This window comes from Astatotilapia calliptera, chromosome 12 (genome assembly GCF_900246225.1).
Source record: "Astatotilapia calliptera chromosome 12, fAstCal1.2, whole genome shotgun sequence".
NCBI classification, from domain to species: Eukaryota; Metazoa; Chordata; class Actinopteri; order Cichliformes; family Cichlidae; genus Astatotilapia; species Astatotilapia calliptera.
This window is the reverse complement of record NC_039313.1, coordinates 10,297,740-10,317,127: the sequence shown is the minus strand read 5'-3', so window position 1 is coordinate 10,317,127 and position 19,388 is coordinate 10,297,740. Positions and strand designations below refer to the sequence as shown.

The 19,388-nt window shown below is 41.1% G+C and overlaps 1 protein-coding gene across 3 annotated transcripts; it reads right to left on the bottom strand.

Annotated features, from left to right (window-relative positions):
• Nucleotides 1-4,271: 4,271 nt before the first annotated feature.
• Nucleotides 4,272-17,422, bottom strand: hic2 (hypermethylated in cancer 2). 3 transcript variants are annotated; one of them, XM_026188279.1, is made up of 2 exons: nucleotides 17,103-17,422; nucleotides 4,272-7,843 (listed from the first exon to the last, which is right to left on the bottom strand). In XM_026188279.1, the coding sequence occupies exon 2, from the start codon at nucleotides 7,779-7,781 to the stop codon at nucleotides 6,018-6,020; it is 1,764 nt and encodes a 587-aa protein (XP_026044064.1). In that variant the 5' UTR covers nucleotides 7,782-7,843; nucleotides 17,103-17,422; the 3' UTR covers nucleotides 4,272-6,017. The 3 variants fall into 3 exon arrangements, with proteins under 3 accessions (XP_026044064.1, XP_026044065.1, XP_026044066.1); XM_026188280.1 differs by having other exon boundaries at nucleotides 17,111-17,422; XM_026188281.1 differs by lacking the exon at nucleotides 17,103-17,422 and adding an exon at nucleotides 16,696-17,087.
• Nucleotides 17,423-19,388: the final 1,966 nt, after the last annotated feature.

The following is a 19,388-nucleotide window of genomic DNA, read 5'->3' as shown; positions in this document are numbered from 1 at the left end:
AGCCCCTCTACTAGAGAAAATGCCTGGAGAGGATGGCAGAAGTTAATGACGACGAAAAATGAGATGGAAACTTGGAAGTTTAAAGCCAAGTACGGTCTCTCTGGTGAGTTTCCCGCTTTGAATATGTCACTTTAAAGCTTTTTTTTTTTTTTTTTAAACAAAAGCAACTGCATATTGATATGGTAGCTCAACAAACACAGCAACATAGATGAGGTAAGAAGAGAAAGAAAGAATAAACCGTCAGTTAAATCGGAACTGATGGGAGAGCATCTGGGTTTTCCCAAAGACCTTGAAAAACATACAAAGTGCACTTAGTAAAGCTATCGTATTCAACGTTTCTAAAAATCCTCTGATGTTAAACTTACAGATACTAAAAACATTATGTAGTTAGATTTAAAAAAAAAAAAAAAAGGAGTAGCGGCAAGTGGTTTAATAGAAGAAATGTAACAATGGTTGAGAGGAAAACGACGGCTGAGAGGAGAGATCTGTGGGTTACGTGCACATTTCTGCTGTGTGTTTGTTTGTTTGTTTGTTTAAAATATACATAAAATGTCAGCAGGATGGCAACACCCAGGGAAAGCAAGCTCGAAAAGATACAGTAGCCTCTGCGCTGCACAGGCAGGGACAGCGTCCTGTCTGTGTCCACAGAAACACACACACACACACACACACACACACACACACACACACACACGCACACACAGGGTTTACTTCCACTGGTGTGCAGTCATTCAGTGAGACCTCAAGAACAAATGGGCAAAAGAAATGTAATAAAAATAAAATAAAACACCCATAGTGACTTACTTGAACTAAAAACCCTACAGACTGTCAGGTATTACAGAGCAGATAATTAATGCCATAGACCATTTTGTTTTTGAGTTAAAAAAAATAAAAAATAAAAAAAGGAAGCGAAACAAAGAAAAGAAATTCAATTCTCCCACAAATAAGGTCAGCTTCACAGATTGTGGTTAATGGCTATGTCTTGTGTCTTAGTTTTGATTCTCAGCTTGAAATCCTCAAAACAAAAAAACAAAACAAAACAAAAAAAAAAAAAAAGGGGGGGGGGGGGGGGGTCCTGCCTCCACCTCAGTCTCACACACTGAGCAAATTCTTTGAAAAAGGTGAGGGCAGGCCCAGAAATAAATACATTCATCACTGACAATAGACATTTGATTAAAAAAAAAAAAAAAAAAAAAAAAAAAAAAGAACACTGTCAATAAGTGTTTGCACCAACTTTCTTTGAGGCTCAGCCAGCCAGAGTTTTGTGCTGCTTTTACCCACAGAACACAGGCAGCTTTAAAAAAAAGTTTCAAAACAACATCATAAAAGCAGAAAACTGACAATAACATTCACAGTTAAGACTACCAGATAGGCTTGTTTACATGCAGTGAACAAATCAAAGCTACATTCTCCAGATAGGTTTCAAGAACCGCCAGCATAAGAGATGTACCACGTCGGACTACGAAAACAACCCAAAATATTCAAGCATCATTCACCCACACCTACATATTAAGAGACCCAAGCAGCAGAGGTATTCCTCGAGTGTATTTGGGTAAACAAAGAGACAAACATTGAGCTAAAGACCCTGACTAACAATGCCTTTTGATTAATACGTCAAGGATGCACAGCCCCCCCCCCCCCAAACACACTTTCTGTGGTCCCATCTGAAGACAGGCCAGAGGGCAGGAGGATTGGGGCGCAGGGTCATCCCAAAGCCAGCTGGCAGGGAGGGGAGGGGTGGGGAGTGCCCCTAAAACCACACACCCTCCCCTTAATTGAATATGCAGTAGTTCACTCCATGTTTAACGCTATGCTTTTGTTTTGGCAGCAACCTCTGTGGAAAAGCATCTTTCACAAAAAAAAAGAAAAGAAAAAATGATAACGCACACAAAACCATCTCCCTAACTGGCCGAGCCTCGACTGAGGTCTGTAAAACTGTAAAAGTTTATGTAAACAATGAGATAAATACATATGTTTCTTTTTAGAGCCACACATGGTTCCATAATCATTCAAATGTGCTTTGGTTTAAAAAATAGTTTGTGGATTTGGGTATGAGCTTTTTTTTTTCTCTCCTTTTCTTCTTAGTTCTTTGTACAACGTTGCAACTATTTCTGAACATAGTGTGTTACTAACTAAAACGTAGACTTGTTTTGAGCTGCCTCACCTTTGTCAAGGCTTTTTGTGTTAGTTGAAAAAAAGTAGCCCCCTGTTTGTCTTAAATATGAAACTAGTGTTTTGCTTTTCCCATGATCAAAATACAGAGAAATTGATACAATGCTATATTTTACAAATGTAGCTGAGAGTCTGCATTCACAGATGCAGAACAATCCCTGAAGTATTTGAATAGTAGTAGTAATAGTAGTAATAATAGTAGTAATAGTAGCATGGTCACAGTTTGGAGTTCGTAGTATGTTTTTTTTTTCCTTTTTTTTTTTCTTCGTTACGTCGAACAAGCAAGCATTCAAATGCAGCTGCAAAAACCTTTGCAGAGATGGCTAGAGATCGTGTAGTACAAAACACCTTTTGCATTACAGACATTACACTGTACTGCAGTAAGGGCTGCGAGTACAACAACGTTTGAAGGCAATGCATTGTGGACTCCCTCTTCGGCTAGAAGAGGTCACAAGCAACAATGTATCAGGCGATAAATAACACGTTTGTGGATCTAGGAATGGGTGGGTGGGGATCGAGGAGTGTGAAAAATTCAGATGTACCATGCAATCACTAAACAGCAACTGCCTAACAACAAGACACCAACATCCAACATAAGTAACAAGTCTGGGAGCCCAAGACGCAGGTACCTTAAAACGGTAGTGATGTTTGTGTAACTGTAGCTGCATCCCTATAATAATCAAACATTTCACAGACCATAACATGAGGACGAAAAGGAATTACAAAAAAAAATAATCATGAGGACAGGTAAACCAACATAACAGAGGAATGCCTATAAAAAAATTAAAAAAAAACCAAACTTGTAGTGAGGGTTCATACTCTACAGTAACTGTTAAGAGGCGATACACTGGACAGGTTTGAGTGAAACAGAAGAGACAACGGGGGGCCATTCTCAACTTGTCATTGTTTACAATGAGGTAAAGCTTGAAATAGTTTAAAAATAAGTTAAAACTAATTCTGTGATATAATGGAATACAATCAGGAACAAAAGGATGCTGCAAGAGACCAGCGAGTTGTCCAGCTGTCCAGTGCATCTCTGCTTCTCCCTTCTTATTACAAGTTTTCACATGTCTGGCTCACAAAAAAACAAAACCAAAACAATTAAGTTGAACTTCACATTAAAATTCTGATTATATTTTCTCTTTTTTTTTTTCTTTTTTCTTTTTTGGTCTGAACAGAACACATAAAATGTCATCAAGTCCTGTTTTTAAAGTCATGGAATATAAAGTGATAAGGACTCTGGATATAAATGAAAAGGAAACAGGAAACATGTTCAGGGAACATGTTTTTGTTTTGTTTTTTTTAAAATAAACTTTACCAATTTTTTTGGGTGGTAAAGTTTACGTCATACCAGCCCACCAATCAGCACAAGCTTTCCTTGCAATCCACAAGACCCTTTGTCAGTCATTGGCCAAAAACTCCATCAAAAGAGTGGATTTCTTTCTCTGGACTTTGAATATAATTCATAATTTGTTTTATACAGCAAAAAGAAATCAAAAGTGAAATAATTTAGTATGCTATATATCTTAAGTACATCTTTTTAAAAACTTTGGTTATGAACTTGTCTAGCAAAGTTTGTTAGTTAGCTCTGTTCTCCTCAACATTCATAAGATCTTTGGAACTCTATATATCTAAACTAACCAACTAAGCACTAGTTGCTCCAGGCTGGAAGCTACAGTACACTTTGAAGTGGAGCCACAATGAACAGGGCACCCAAAAGCTATATCTGACAAGTACAAACAACAGCTAAAAACAATATTAATGTGTAAAATCTATAAGCATTAAAAACCTGTGTTGAGAGATGGGCAGGTTAAAGCATTAGATAAAAACTTACCATAATCTACACACTTTTTACAATTAATTACATAGGAACTTTCAACTAATCAACATAGAGTTTGTAAGAGTAATCAGAGGTAGAGAGGTCACAAGCCTACATAAATAGACTTTTCTTTTTTCTGAGGGGAGGAAAGCTATACAGACAGAAAAATAAACGTACCCACTGAACATAACGCTCAGTCTAAAAACACCCTCTTCACCTTATCCCCATGAAACCACCCGCCCCGCCCTGCCCTGCCCCAACCCAACCCAGATCCCTCCCCTCCACAAGAAAAGTCCCAAGACCTTCCAGTTTAAACATTCACTGAAACATGACAAGTTGTTTAAGCAAAAAACAAGTACCTCAAGGGTTCATCTGTCCAACCAGGTTTCATTCCTGGGAGCACTAGCAGGCAAATCTGAAAACAATGAAAATCTTCTCTATATTAATGCAAACAGCTGTAGAGAAGACTGAGTGTTTGTCATCTGTGAAACAAAAACTTAAATCAGTGTCCTCCAACGTGAACCTTCTTTCAAGAACTTCCAGTTAAAGCATGGAGATGGTCCCAAACCCAGTTACCCCTCCTCTTAAGCCCCTTTCAGACATGTTTTCTGAGTGCCTCAATGAGCACACCAAGTTACTTCTCTGTAAAAGTAGTGACAGAATTCGCATTAGATACCGTTTATGTGTAGCTTTTAACACAGCAGAAGTCTGAATGCATGCAGACATGAGATTGTGACTGAACACCTGCGTAGATGTGAGTTGCTTAGCCCATAAGAAAAACAATAACATGCACATAACTGCATTTTATCCCACCAGATCTGCTTCTTTGTGGTAGTAAGATGAAAACAATTACTCTCTAATACAGTTTTGCTGTTCCCAATCCTGAGGAGAGATCTTTCTGGGGGAAAGCGGTGGCGTACAGCCCATGCAGCAGCACTATTTAGCAGGCACACTTAGTGTCAGTGGCAAAGAGAACTACAAAAACAAAATTGGCAAAGAAAAAAAAATTACTTTTCTGTGTTTGTTTTTGTTTCTAAGATTTTACATTGTGTTCCTGAGTGCACTGCTTTCCTTTACAGTAGTACAGTTTTGCTCCTTGCCAAAAGTTCGAGCTCTTTATTCCTAATGGCCCACCACCTCAACTCTTTTCAAGCCTTATTATTTTACATTATATTCCGATTTAAATGAAATCCTCTGTAAAAACTGTGTATAGTTTGATTTATTTTACACAATCGTTTGGAAACAACTGTGCAAAATAAATACATTTTTTAATACTGACCAAAATAATCATGATTGGGATTTTTTGCCAAATCTAGCAACTCTCTTCATCACCTTCACATCTATGACGGTATAACTGTGAGAAATATGGATGTAGAAGTCATCATGTCTGTATGCCAGAAGGCCATCACTTTAACAGATTGGGGTAGCGAGCAATGTTACATATCCCATGTCTGAAAAGGGCTTTATATACAGATACCCATCACCAACCAACACAACGAAGCATATAAAGCTGTCAGGGTTAAAATAATCTTTTTGCTGAATTATTGCCAGTATTGTTTGCACGTGGTTTTTTTTGGTCAAAGTAGCACTGGAGTACACAGGGGACTCTTGAGTCATCTGAAAACTTCAGAGACTCAAAGGTAGAAGAGAGAAAAGCTGCTGAAGGGTATGAAGTGAGAGGCTTGACATTATATCAGTACCCACATTCACATTTAACAGACCAGACGTTATGCAACTCCACCATTGCTTTGTGACTTTGGAGAGAGACAGCAGTAAACTGTCCCTTTAGAGCTCCTGAGAGGTGAGCAGACGTTGTTCGATATAAACAACAACTGAATCCTTGCATCAACAAGATCCCACCATCACCAAGAGCACACTGTGGCTAACGGCTACATCATTCACTTAGCCAGGGCATCATAAACTGGATTAATATGTAGAACTATGTGTATGTGTGCATTTCTTTGCTTTTGCGATGGAGAAAAGGTTTGTATTTTCTATTCCCAGAGTTCTTTGGCTTGATGCATTTCTAAGAGGGTGAGGTGTGCATTCTCAGGTGACTGATGAGGTTGCGCTGCTGGGTAAACTTCCCCCCACATAGCTGGCATTCATACGGCTTCTCTCCAGAGTGGACACGCATGTGCTCTGTCAGACGGTACTGGCGTGTAAAGCGCATGCCACACTCTTCACATGCAAATGGCTTCAGGCCGAGGTGGCTACGCATGTGGCGTGTCATGGTTCCCCTCTGGGTGAACATTTTGCCACAGATGTTGCAGGGGAAAGGCCTGGTCAGCCAGTGGCTCTTTTCATGTTGTCTCAGGGTTGCTGGGTCTTTGTAGCTCTTACTGCACACTGTACACTTGAACGGGCGCGTTTCAGAACCAAAGGTAGAAGGACCTACAGTGGCAGAAAGGTCCTCGGCCTCCTCCTCATCTTCCTCTTTCACAAAGGTTCCTCCCTCCTCTTTGATGTAGAGCTCATCCTCAGTATGCGTCTCCACATGAGCATTGAGCTGTTCAGAACTGGGGAAACCCTTACCACAGGGAATACACACATAGAGGTTGTCTCCAAATGCTGGCTCAAAACCTTCCTGCCTGTACACATAGTTGGCGCTGTGGTGCCCCCCTGCTGTTCCCCCTCCACCTCCTGCAGTCTCTCCATCACTCTGACCACTTTCCTCACTGTGATCCTGGCCATTCTCTCCTCCTTCTTCCTCGTCCTTACACTGGAAGGACTGGTCAGATGTGAAGCTGTTCCCACTGCCACCTCCAATCCCAGATGAGCGGCTATCTTTAGGACCAACAATTACCCCATTAACCAGGGGCCTGCTGTGATCTTCAGACTTCAACCCTGAAGCCTCTCTCTTAGGCCATTCATTCTTTCGAGCTCCCTGTCGGGACTTTTTCTGTGGTGGAGGACCCTCTGGCTGGTTTTGGATTTCCTCTGAGGTTTTAGAGGAGGAGTTGAGGTCCATGGTCTCTGAGATGCAGGTGTCTGCACCCGGCAAGGTGGTAGACGAATCATCCAGTGAGGCACTGTTGGTTGTCGATACTGAGGCAGATTGAGGGGATCCTTGGGAGTTGCTGTGTGGGCTGAGGGCATCTGTGGCTGTGCCCGCAGAGGGTGGACTCTTCTTGGAGAGGTCTAGTCCAAGGTCCGGTTCCCCCGCACTTCCTCCGCTGCTGAGGTTACCATTACTGCTTCCATTCCCCCCATTCCCGTTCTTCCCAGAGGTGCCAACAAACATCTCGTCATCTGAGAGCTTGTCCCGAAGGCCTTCATCTGGCTGTGGCTGGTCGGCATCGGAAAGGGTTGGAGGATAGTGGTTATTGTGGCCAGTAGGGGTAGAAGAGGAAAGCCGCTGGTTGTTTAGACGCAAGCGGCTAAGGGGACCTGGAGTGGAGGGTTTACCTGGCAGGGGTTTCCCACCATTGCGCTTAAGCTTCTTTCTGCACAGAGCAGCAAGGTCGTGGAGCTGGAGGTAGCTGGCTGCAGTTAAGAGGGCACTGAAGTTCTGCTCATTGCTCTGGTCTGATGAGGACAGTAGCTTCCCAGTGTAGATGAAGTCAAGAACTTGTCTGAATACTGAGGGGTTAACCATCTCTGTGTCGAGGTTGATGAGGTTGTCATGGAGGACCAAAGATTTAAAGTAGATGCTGCTTGCCGCCAGGATGTTCTTGTGGGCACGGAAGAGAGCATTCTCCACCACAATGATAACATCACACAGGAAGCCCTTGGCTCTCTGTTGGTTGAGTTGCAGCAGCAGTTGTTTGGCATGATTTGGCAGTTCCATTTCCTCCGCCCTTCTTTCCCCTCTCTCTCGTCTCTCTCTTCCTACACGTGCACCACCTCAAGCTGAAAGAAACAAAACAAGGACATGATCAGTATTACATTAAAAAAAATAATTTTATTACACTGAAACCACATAAAAATAATGGGTTATTGAGAAAAGAAATAAAGAGTGGTGTTTCTTAACAGATAACGCAAAAATCAATATTTAGTGGCATTGGCGGTGGATGAGGGGGAAAAAAAGGCTGAATAAGCAATGTGCTGTAAAGGCTTAGCTAACGCTTCTCTAATGGCAAAATTGAGCTCACTGGGAAATTAGCAAACTGTTAGCAGTGCATGCCATATAATCACACAGCTGCTTAGAAACTGGAACCTTCTCTGTGTCCGACTTTTCTTTTTAAACAAACTGTAACCCTACATGGATCAAGTTCTGACTGTACACATTACCACTTATCTGGCACAAAGGTCGTAGGGGTGGAGGACAAGAATGGGTAAAGTAACTTCTTTCCTAAGTTGCCTCATTCCACTATCTCACCAGAGTAACTAGTTTCGATGGGATGCCCTCTCTGGAAACTCAGCTAACTCTAGTCTCCATTAGGTCATGGTAATGTCAGCCCTGCCCTATTGTCTGGGGGTTGGAGATCTGTGGAAGAGCAGGGCTGGGGGGGGGGATTAGGTGACACCTGAGCAAGAAAAACTACACAGGCGCTTGGGCAAGAGAGGAGGGGGAGGGTGTGGCCCCAAGGCAAGGACAGCACCACTCGATCCTCCAGAGGGGCCCTTATTTATGGAAATAGGACGAGTGAATCCAATTCACTGCTAAACAACATACTGATGGCCTAATGGTACACACCACAGTACTTCTATTTCTAGTTTTCTCTACAAACACACATTTTGTGTTAATGCAATAGATGCAAAACTTCTGAGGGCAATATCAGTGGTATGATTTGGTTGAGGCAGCAGTCTGTCCATGTTTAACGTTCCCTCAAAGCCACAGGCAAGCTTAGACAACACAAATTTTCAATAACCACAACAGGGTATGCCATACTACAAGAGATTACAATCTAAGACAAAGAAATGTTTAATTCAAGTCAAACACATGTAGAAATTGCCATTTTAAGTGCCAAGCAAGAGCTTTGAAATCACATTTAAAAACACCCAGCACCAAGGGTTGAAATGGATCTGCATGTTGTTTAGTGATTGCAGTGTGCACATCTCAAACAGTGGATGAATCAACATTTGAATTAAAAAAAAAAAAAATCATTTTTACTGTAAATAAACAATAACATGGTTTAATTTGTGCTCAAAATCCTGACTCTATGGGCAAAAATACCAGCTGATATCAATATTGTGCACAGATCACCAGATTAAAAAAAACATTCTAGAGTTAAAACACCAGTAAAAGAGGAGACAATATTAATATTGATTCAATAATATGAATTGACCAAAACGAACTATATTAATGACATACGTAGTAACTATCGACCGAGGTAGTTACATTAGCTCTATAGTTTAACTTGAACTTATTCTAGGTTAATATATCTTAAGCATGATGCCCTTAGATACCTTTTAGTAAAATTAAAGCACACATTATCAAAAAAAATTCTGAATTTCTCTCCTTGTGTATACCATCTCCTTAACCTAACTTCAACAATCATACAGCTTCTGTATAATGCTGTAGGTATGAGATATGCAGTAGCAGGAAAAACGGCAACGAACAGCTGAAAGCAACAAACTAAATATCAGGTACTGATAACGACACATTACTACTGGCATTTGACCTGGTCTTAGATCAAAGCAAAGCTTTTAAAGAATATTTCAGTTTGTAATAGATGTGAATTATCCTCAATTGTCCTCAAAACGCCATCAGGGCAAAAGCACAAGTTAAAATTCAAGTAACTGTATCTGTTTAAAATAGTTTTAACTGCACAGTAAGTAAGCACAACTAAGGAGTCCATCACAGCGTTAAACAAAGACATACATATCCTGGCTAAGGCCCTCCAGTATCCCTTCAAATACTACAGAGAAAAACAAAGTACCACTAAAGAAGATGGCACACTAGACATAAGAGACTTGTTAAGGATGGTAATGACCACCCATTATTATAGTCAAAATTAAACACCATCAAAGAACAAGAAGGTTAAAATTTTAACCTGGTAAAGAGTGCTGAGTGTATCCGGTATGTAGCCAAGCTGACTCTGTCACAGACTAGCTGATACAATCAGCTGAAGTGATCATTACCCCCAGGTCCAGGCCTGGGCTTGCCTCCTCTGCTTTGACACTTCTACTCACGATCTTCTTCCCCTCCCCCGTTTCTCCTCTGTACCTCTCCTTTCTCTTTATCTTCCAGCCCTCACCAGCCTTTCACCGGGCATGCAGACACATCCCAGGAACAGCTCACTGTCCTGTCCCCAATGTAAATCATAATGAGCTATTCTGAAAAGCACAACCCAGATGTGTTAATCGTACAACAAGCTAGGGGAGTTTACGGCACTCAGCCCTGCAGGCGGTAATGGAGAAGAGGGCTACTAGAGAAAGAAGGGCCTCTACTGTGATGCCAGCCAGGAAGCCATATATCAAGTCTCTCTCTTAACATACACACACACGCACGCACACCTCTGCAGGCTTTATGGGGGGATTCAAGAGGCTTTTCCAGCGGACCAACATAAAAGGGGGCTGGGCTCACAGTAGAGAAGCCAGTTCAGGAGAGAAAAAAAAAAAAAGAAAGAAAGAAAAAAAAAAAGCCCTCCCCCATCACCCTCCACCTCTCATCCCTCGTTGTCTCCCTTTCCTCCCCTCCATCACCCACCCAGCTACCCTCTCCCCCTGGCCCCTCCATTGCTGTGCTGTGCCGGCTGGATTCCAGGGAGCCGCTAATGGATTATGGCTGATCTATATGCAGCTAGGGTAGGACACGTGTAGGCCCGGCTCACCTTCCAACGATGCTGCCCAGGAAAAAGAGGCATGATACCACAGGGGACAGAGAGGCCTGCACCATGAATGTAGCTCCAAGTGTGACTGCATGGCACCCTTTCCACCTAGAAACATTTCAATACTACAAACCACACCATTGTTCCCGTTTAACTCCGCAGTTAGAGTCAGGGATGATGTATCAACTGACAAAAACAGCAAAAAAATAATACTATTTCCAGCATGCCAAAAGACTAGTTTCTATGGATAATATTAGTAAGTTAGAAAGCAGTCTGCAGGGTTCGATCACCATAGTTTTAAGCCCTACACAAAAAGGCTGGTAGCTCATTGGAGAGAAAGCATGATAGCTGGTTTAGAAGGGCTGTAAGAAAGACTTCTCTCTCTGGCTGAACACCCTACAACATACCAACTAAATTCAGCCCAGGGAGGTTGTTGTCTTTGAGCACACACAGTGGATCAGCTTACCATTCCCTGCAGTGTAACCTCTTCAAAAACTATGACATAATGATAGGGGCAAACTCATCTTAAAAAAAAAAGAGAAGAAACAAAGCGCCCTGCTACTTATCCTCAACCTTGACTTGTGTCAGGAGCCTGATGATCAGGAGATGAGAAGAGAGGTTTACACACAACTCACAAACACGGCAAGGCTCATGCACGCGTGTGCAGATTGTAAAGTAGAACGAGTCAAAGAGCCCTGGGCACTGAATTAAAACTGGTTACACCTGAAATTTGGATGATCAGGTTTGACTTTATTTACCACCCCTGTTTCTGCTTACAATTTTCCAGCGCATATAGATCCAACAGCAAGTCGGTGTTCATGTAGCAAAGGTGACAGAGAGCTGTGGCACTAATCTCCTGAACACAGAGTAAAAAAGCCAAGAGAAGGCAGAGGTGAGCCAAAGTCCTGTGGTGCAATAACAAAACACACCCTACTGCTGTGAAAGGTCATCTGCTAACAACCAATAGAAATCAGGATTGACCAGGATTTTACATGCAACTTTTGTTTAATTGGGGCTTCTTTCACAGAGATTCATTTAAGCAAGAGATAGTACTGGGTTTGTAGAACTGCCATCACACAACATCAGAACCTGCATAAAAGGATCAGTGGTAGAGACAGATAGGTAGGAACGATTGAAGTAGACACAGAATGAGAGGCAATCAAGGGCAGGAGCAAAAGGCCTCACTGTGTGTGTGTGTGTGTGTGTGTTAGATGTGTGCATGTGTTGTGTGTGCACACACACAAACAGAGTATGCTGGTGGGCAGAGAGAGTGGGGGAGGGGTTGGGGGGGATGGTACAAAGCCAGTTTGAAATACAAACACCAAGCAACCACCTCTGAGCCATTTCAACATGGCTGACACTGCTGCATGGGTAAGGCTGGTCCATGCAGGACTCATGGGTACAGCAAGGACCAGCTGTGGAAGGACAGCTCATAATAAAATGAGATTAAAGTAAACAGTTAATTTAAAAAAAAAAGAAAAAAGAAAAAAAAAAGCTAACTACTATGTATGCTCTTAACAGACATTACATGTGAGCTACATACGAAACACATTGAAGATTTATCAGGTTGCTCTAAACCATTTCTGACAATGAATTAAATTCTTTTCTTAGCAGAGCTGTGCAGCAGGGCAGCTCACAGTATTTTATTACAGGTGATATGTAATGCTAGTTAGTCATGCAAATTAACATAATCATTTCCATTTTAGTCTCATTTGATTGGTTACAAAGACGCACGTTGTTTTGTTTTTTCATCCTGCTACACGGCCTTTACACTGCATTACTCTATCACGCACACACATTTAAAACTTCATTTAGAACATCTGTTAGGCATATACATGATCCAAAAATCAGGTCTCTCCTGTTTCCATAAAGTTTCAGAAATCACATTACAGCAAAGGCTCCACAAAACTCAACTTGGTTAGATTCAGAAAAAGCTTCAGATTTACACAATAAACAACGAAAAAAAACAAAAAACACAACCTTCAATCTAAAACCTTTTTACAGTTTAATTAAAAAATAAAATAAAATCATTCACTTGTAGTAAGATCAAGTCTTTTAGGCAAGTTGGCAATGCAGGCATAAGACAGAATATAGAAGGTAAAGATGACATATAAAGTCACTAGCTTCAGTCATTTCTTGAAATAGCCTGCCTAAACTTGCAGGCTCAGTGGTAGATTTTTAAGTGCATCTAGTGCTGGATCCATTCTGGATGTAATCTTTTCAGAAAAGCTGCAGAGGACATATCCTGCTATTAGAAAAAGCTCAATAGGTCAAATCGGTTCTGTCCTGTTTTTGGAACATTCCGTTTTTCAGAACTGCTGGACTGCTGGGTGAACAGGTGCATGATTATAGTATGTATGTGAACTACAGTACCCTGACAGTTTGGGTGAACACTTCCAGTGAGGAGTTCAATAGTTAAGCAAGATAAACAAGTCCTGCCCACAGTGCAGTGGAATGACAAGAACCTCATTCTGTTTATCACCGATCAGAAAGCTGTGGCCACATGTGTACATCCTAAAACCTTACACAGCTATGCTGGCATTCAGACCATAGATTGTCGTGTAACACCAGGGAAGAGGAGGAGGAGAAGTTTGCTGATTTTTTGAAAAAAAATGAGATTAAATCCTTTTTTCCTTACCACATACCTTTAAAATGGGAAATGAATCAATTTATTCTGTGGTATGAATGATATCTGGAGGTAATCTTAGCTAATAAAACAACAGCAACCAGTGCCAGATGAATTTTTATTTTATAAATTGTCATCAACTCATTTAATGAGATGATTTAGTAACTCTAGTTTTTCAGCTGTTTTGTAAACGTGGGGTGTAGATGCAAGTGCAAGACTAAAAATACAGCGCTAGAAGAAAAATGTCATGAGTAGATTTTGCATAGTACATTTCTCTTATATTTATAGAGACATTCGTTTGTTATTAAACTTGATGTTTCTCTTGTTAGTACGGGTTAAAACGCAAAAACACAGATTAAAAAGAGAGATTTAAAGTCTACATATAAGTGGTTTATTTCTTTGTAACTGTAAGGGACTGATTTTGACTAAGATGATAGTCTTATAAAAAAAAAAAAATTCAAACTAGCTGATGTATCTATTGGTTATGTCTAAATTTCTTTACATGCAGTATTAACTCATTTCTTTACCAGGAGGTAACACTTACTGTCTGCTAATCAGGTCTGTGAGTCGATCCCCAGTTTTGTGAGTGTGTGTGTCTGTATGCATTGGATCGAGTGCCATATGAATCTGTGTGAATGAGAGGCTATAGCTTATAATGGGAACGCTGCTGTGAGTGGTCAGAAACACCAGAAAAGTACTAGTTCATTTAGTATCTGGCAGTTGGAGGTAATGGAATTTAAGATGAGGCTATATGTAACAGTTTTCATTGCTGAAAAAGGACTTTGTTAAACTCTCATTTGAAACATGAAACCTGAATCTGCTTTATGCACTGAAAGAGTTCCAACTACCATTTTCTCCTGCTGCCATGGATTTAATATGAATAACTTTGCATCTCTGCTGTGTCTTGAGTATCGTGTTCATCTAGAATGTCCTCAGGAAAAAAACTAAATAAACACTGAGACCTTCACCAGCAATCCTGTTTAGTAACTGGTGCCCACATACATCACAGTGCATGCCCTCACTAAAAGCGCAGTAATCAGCCACTTCACCGACAACTGAACATATGATTGGTATGATAAAGTGACCTCTGTCTTGCGAGACAACAACCCCCAACCCACATGACCTGATATCTAATGCTTTGACTGAGGACATCATGTTGGGCGAGTAAGAGATCTTGTATGGTCCAAGGTTTTACAGACCTGCCAGCCCCCCCTCCTCCTTCAGCCGTTAAACACTGCGCAACCTTCTGGCTATCAGCACTACATTCCACATTCTTCTTCTTAAAGAACAACAACAACCCTGTCCCGAGGTGCTTTATCCACTGAACAAACCAAACAGCCTCTGAACAGGCAACCACCAAATAGAACAGACAGCTACACATAGATACAATAGCCCAGAACAATCTATAAGTCCCCATCCAACATGTCAGCACATATAGCCTAAGTAGCCTTCTTACTGTATTGCACTGCCCATACATGCTGCTGTAAGCCTGCATCCAATACACTATGTGTGTGCTGAGAAAGAGAAAGGACAAGACCAACTGGCCGATCATGAGGCACACACACAGACCTCAAATTACCCTCCAGGCCACACTCTGCAGTCCATAGTAATCAATGAAACTAGTCACACTGACCACTTGACTTGGTCATTTTTTATTTGTTTGACCCTTGCTACTTGATCTCTGACCTAAAATGTTCATTTGACAAAAGCATCAAAAAGTACAGCGGTTACTGTACAATATTTTACAGGATTTACTGGAGAGACCAGCTTGCCCACATAATCCATTTTCAGCGTAAAACTTGATCAACTCTATAAAAGTAAAGCGATCAATAGTCTCACTCAGTTTCTTCAAGGTTTATGAGATGGACTGGTTTAAACACAATGGATTAAGCAGTTCGCTCATCAAAGCACTGTGCTTTTACTGTGCTGATATCATCAAGTGCTTCAGGCATAACAGCCAGGAGTCCCATTTCTCCTTTAGAGGCTTTTCCAAATTGGATTATAAAGTGCAATACACATTTGCATGTGTCCCGTTCTTAACAATACAGCTTTTAGGTGTGTTGTTGAAAAACACACCTAAGCTACCCCTCCAGCCAAATTTTGAGGTTGGCAGACAGAGCAGCTGAGCGCTACACCTATATGTTGGGCTGGGTGTAGTCTGCCAAAATAACATCTTGTAATCTTTTTATTACAGGCTGCAGTCCCCTGCAACTCTAACCAGAAAAAGAAGCCATGAAAACAGTTGGATTTTATCTTACCTTTACTCTACTATCAAAGCAAGAGCTTGAAAAAAATGATAACAATGCCAACTTGAAATGAATTCACACCAATGATCGCAGAAACAAACAGTTAATGTGCAGCTGAGCTACTGGAAATGTGTGCAAAATAATTTTATCATGTGTAAAATGAAAGACATTCGTTTCCCTACCAACTGGCAAAATATGAGACAACTGACCATTTTTCTACAGCCGTTTTACAAGGGGGTAAGTACATTTCGTCAACTGTTAATTAAAGTGGAAATGTTTCCACAGAACTACACTTTGGTTAACAGCAGCCAGTCGAGGAAACGCACATTACTGGCATTCTTATGCCTTCTTATCGCCATGCCCCTTGGTACTTTAACAGCAGTAATCATGAGGAGCAGAGCCGCCTTCACACCCGAGTACATGCATTGTTTTATTGGCTTACTTTAAGTTAATGATGAAGTAATTAACGTACTGGTGTGATTTTTTTCCGCAGTTTTAAAAAAAAAAAATGAGGATGCTTATTTACTGACAGAAATCAACGACAGTGTAACAGTGTTTCTATAAAACAGTGCAGTTATAGGTCAGAGTGTAACGTGACACCAACGCTGTAGCTGATTACAAAGATGGTAGCTCTGGTAGCACCAGCGCACCTATAGTGCTTCTAAAACGTACACCCCACTGCATCGCTAGAATCGACGTTTAAAAAGCAACGTTTCAAACCAGGCTCTGCATGCATCCAACATTTTAATGGGTATATTTGCAAGACACTCCAGTTAAATGATTTTAATGTGCCTCACATAAGACCAAAGTGGCTTAACCTACATATAAACAATAAACAAGTGGTACCATACTATCTACAAACATCTCAAAGACTATCAGCTGATTGCGCAAAAAAAAACATGCGCAAAATCCACAGAATCTGCCCCGCTCCATTTACCACACAAAGTGCAATTCAATACCAGCTGAAGAGATCTGCTCTGCTTACGCGAAAGCGATTGGTTTTAAAGAAAGATTCAACTAATCAGCTTGCAATTTTGTAAACAACTCACTGAACACGTTGGACTGCAAAACTGAGAAAATGAGGTGAAGAGTAGAAACGTTTTAGCGTTCATATACCACGTAGCGACGTGCCGTCCGTGGACCCTTTCTGTCCCCCTGATGTGCTTTGCCAACCTGGTAATTCTTTGGTACACACTCGTCCTGTGGGACATCTCTCGTAAGCTCACGACGCCTAATTAAAAATATAAAAGGAGCACATCGTTCGCAAACGGCGCATTGTTACAGGTTTGGGCAGAGACCGCGATATGTTCGAACAAATAATGTGGGAATCCTCGGCTTGCCAAGCAGGCTGGTAGAGCCCCTTTTTGTTGGCACGCCGTGGAAAAAAACACCAGCGTAACAGCGAAAACCTCTGCGATTCTTGCAGTGGGTGGTAGGAAACGATCCGATCAAAAAACGACAGAAATACGGCTCCGACAAACATTTACACGCCGCGGCAAAAGGAAAGAATTCATTTTAAATACCTTCTTACATCGGTATGGTCGTTCTCAAGCGGTCTTTACCATCCTCTTGCTCATCTCACAGCCTTCGGGACGCCATGTTGCAAGCTTATGACGTTAGCTTCCTCACCCCTGACCCACATTTGAATAGAAACCAGCCCCAAAGTGCAGCAGTGAAAACATCCTAATGTGGGAGGGTTTTCACTTTTTTACATCAGGAATCTTACTAACTTTACCTGCAAGATGGCACAGAAGGAAACAAAGAGTGCTATTTTCTTTCATTGTGTTCAAACATCTTAAGGCCTTCTCCTCCGAGCAAACCGACCCAGTTATAGTCCTACCATCCTGCTGTGTGCAGGTAAATGCTCCGTGAGATGCCTGACTTTAAAACTAATTTTGTAATATGTGTAATCTATGAAGGGACTGTGACGGGGAAAGAAATAGAAGAAGGGAGTTAAGTGATGTGCAGTTTTAGAATCGATTTACTAAGACTTGAGGGGTATTTTTATATGTGGCATAAGGGATTGTACACGAAAAGCTGTAGTATGTTTTAAAGCGGACTGTTGAGTGTATCCTCTTTTATCTGCAAAGGCCTTCACTCCTAAAATATGCCAGTTCGGTGCGCAATGCACTGGTGATAATACATACCACAACCACCACAGAAAACAGCATTAGACTTGATAAATCTCTTTATCAGCTGGACTTAAGACGGCTGCATTGCCTTCAAAACCTCAAGCCTCAGTATCTAAATAATGATAAGGGGAACCCATTGACTTTCTGTCTGTTTTTCATATTTTTAAATAAAGACAACGTAGCTTAAATTTGTGTAAATACCCGTTTTTGCAGTTATCTTAATTCATTTATTTATTGTTTTGTTTAATGGGACTGTGATGCCTGGTGACAGAACTGGCTTAATGATTTCAAAATATATATATATGAAAGCAAGTGAAAAGCAGAAAGAGAGGTTCAGAAACTGGACCAGATGTGCGGAAGTGTTGCGATACGCAGGCTCCTCCTCTTAGCAAAGAGAACCAGGCTTCTTATTGCCTCACTGATAGATTTCACTGAAACACGACTTATTCAGAATAGTTGAAGAGTATGCAGATGTTAATAATGAAAATCTTAAAACCGCATTAGCTGCAAGGGGTTGCATCCTCTCGGAATCATTCGCCGTTTCCCAAGTAAAACCTTTTGTGTTTATGTGCTTAAATTGAGCCGGTCACATTCCGTGGAAGTCGGCATTATGGCGGCGTGCCAAAGGCCACTTCTGACACTGTGTGGTTGCCGCGGAAACTGCATACTCAGCGCGAGGGGTTACGTAATCAAGGTGCTCTTACGTGCTCCACGTAAACACAGGTAGAAGATTCCCAGCAAATGTGTGTGTGTGTGTGTGAAAACTGTTTAAAATCTGCTAGAACTCTTCTATCCCAGCCTACGTTCACTGGAAATGTACATAAGAAATCATTTATCAGGCGGACTACAGTTTGTGTTATGCGGTGTTGGATCGTTTGCCCAGCTATGTTTGTAATCTAAGAAATGTAGAAATTACTAATTATTGTTTGAAAATTAAATTAAAACTTTGTTGATAATTTAAATAAACTTACAAGATTCTGCCACACTTTACTTTGTAATTGTTTATTCAGTTGGGCTATTAAAAAACTAGAGTCGAAACACATTACTTGCACTGGAAGACCATTTTCATTGTGAAGTCCATGATAAAACAACATCTTCCAAGAATGTGTCGCATTTTACAGTTGATTTCCTTTCACAGTGGAGAAAATAATACATTTTTAACAGTTTGCCTGCCGTGGCATGTTGACATCCATCCATTTAGAAATGATCCAACTCTTAGGAGGAACTCGGTGTACAGAAGGACTAAATTTTACTTGTTATTAACAGAGGAGGAACTAGAATTTTTTTTCACTCTATAAACATGATGAGGACTTTCAATCAAGAGCCAACAAGAAGAAGAAAAACATGTCTAAAACATAAAATGTCACAGTTCATACATTTATACCAGTAAGCCCCGAAAAGTGATAGATAATTAGAGGAGCATTCAAAGTAACGGCTTACATATTGACAGAAAACAACAATTCAAATAAAACTGGTTTTATGTGCATCCTTTCTGGCCTCAGGTGTGAGCCCTATCGCGAAAAGCATGTTTGAATGGCACTGTATAATTTCTTAATGAGCTGACTCGTGAAACACAACCGGCCTCTCACCTTTTCCCACGGCAGGGTCTCCACACTTTGCCGAGCAGCGTTGCCCTGAGCGCAGAGCACCCTCTAATGTACAGAATGGGGGTCAGGG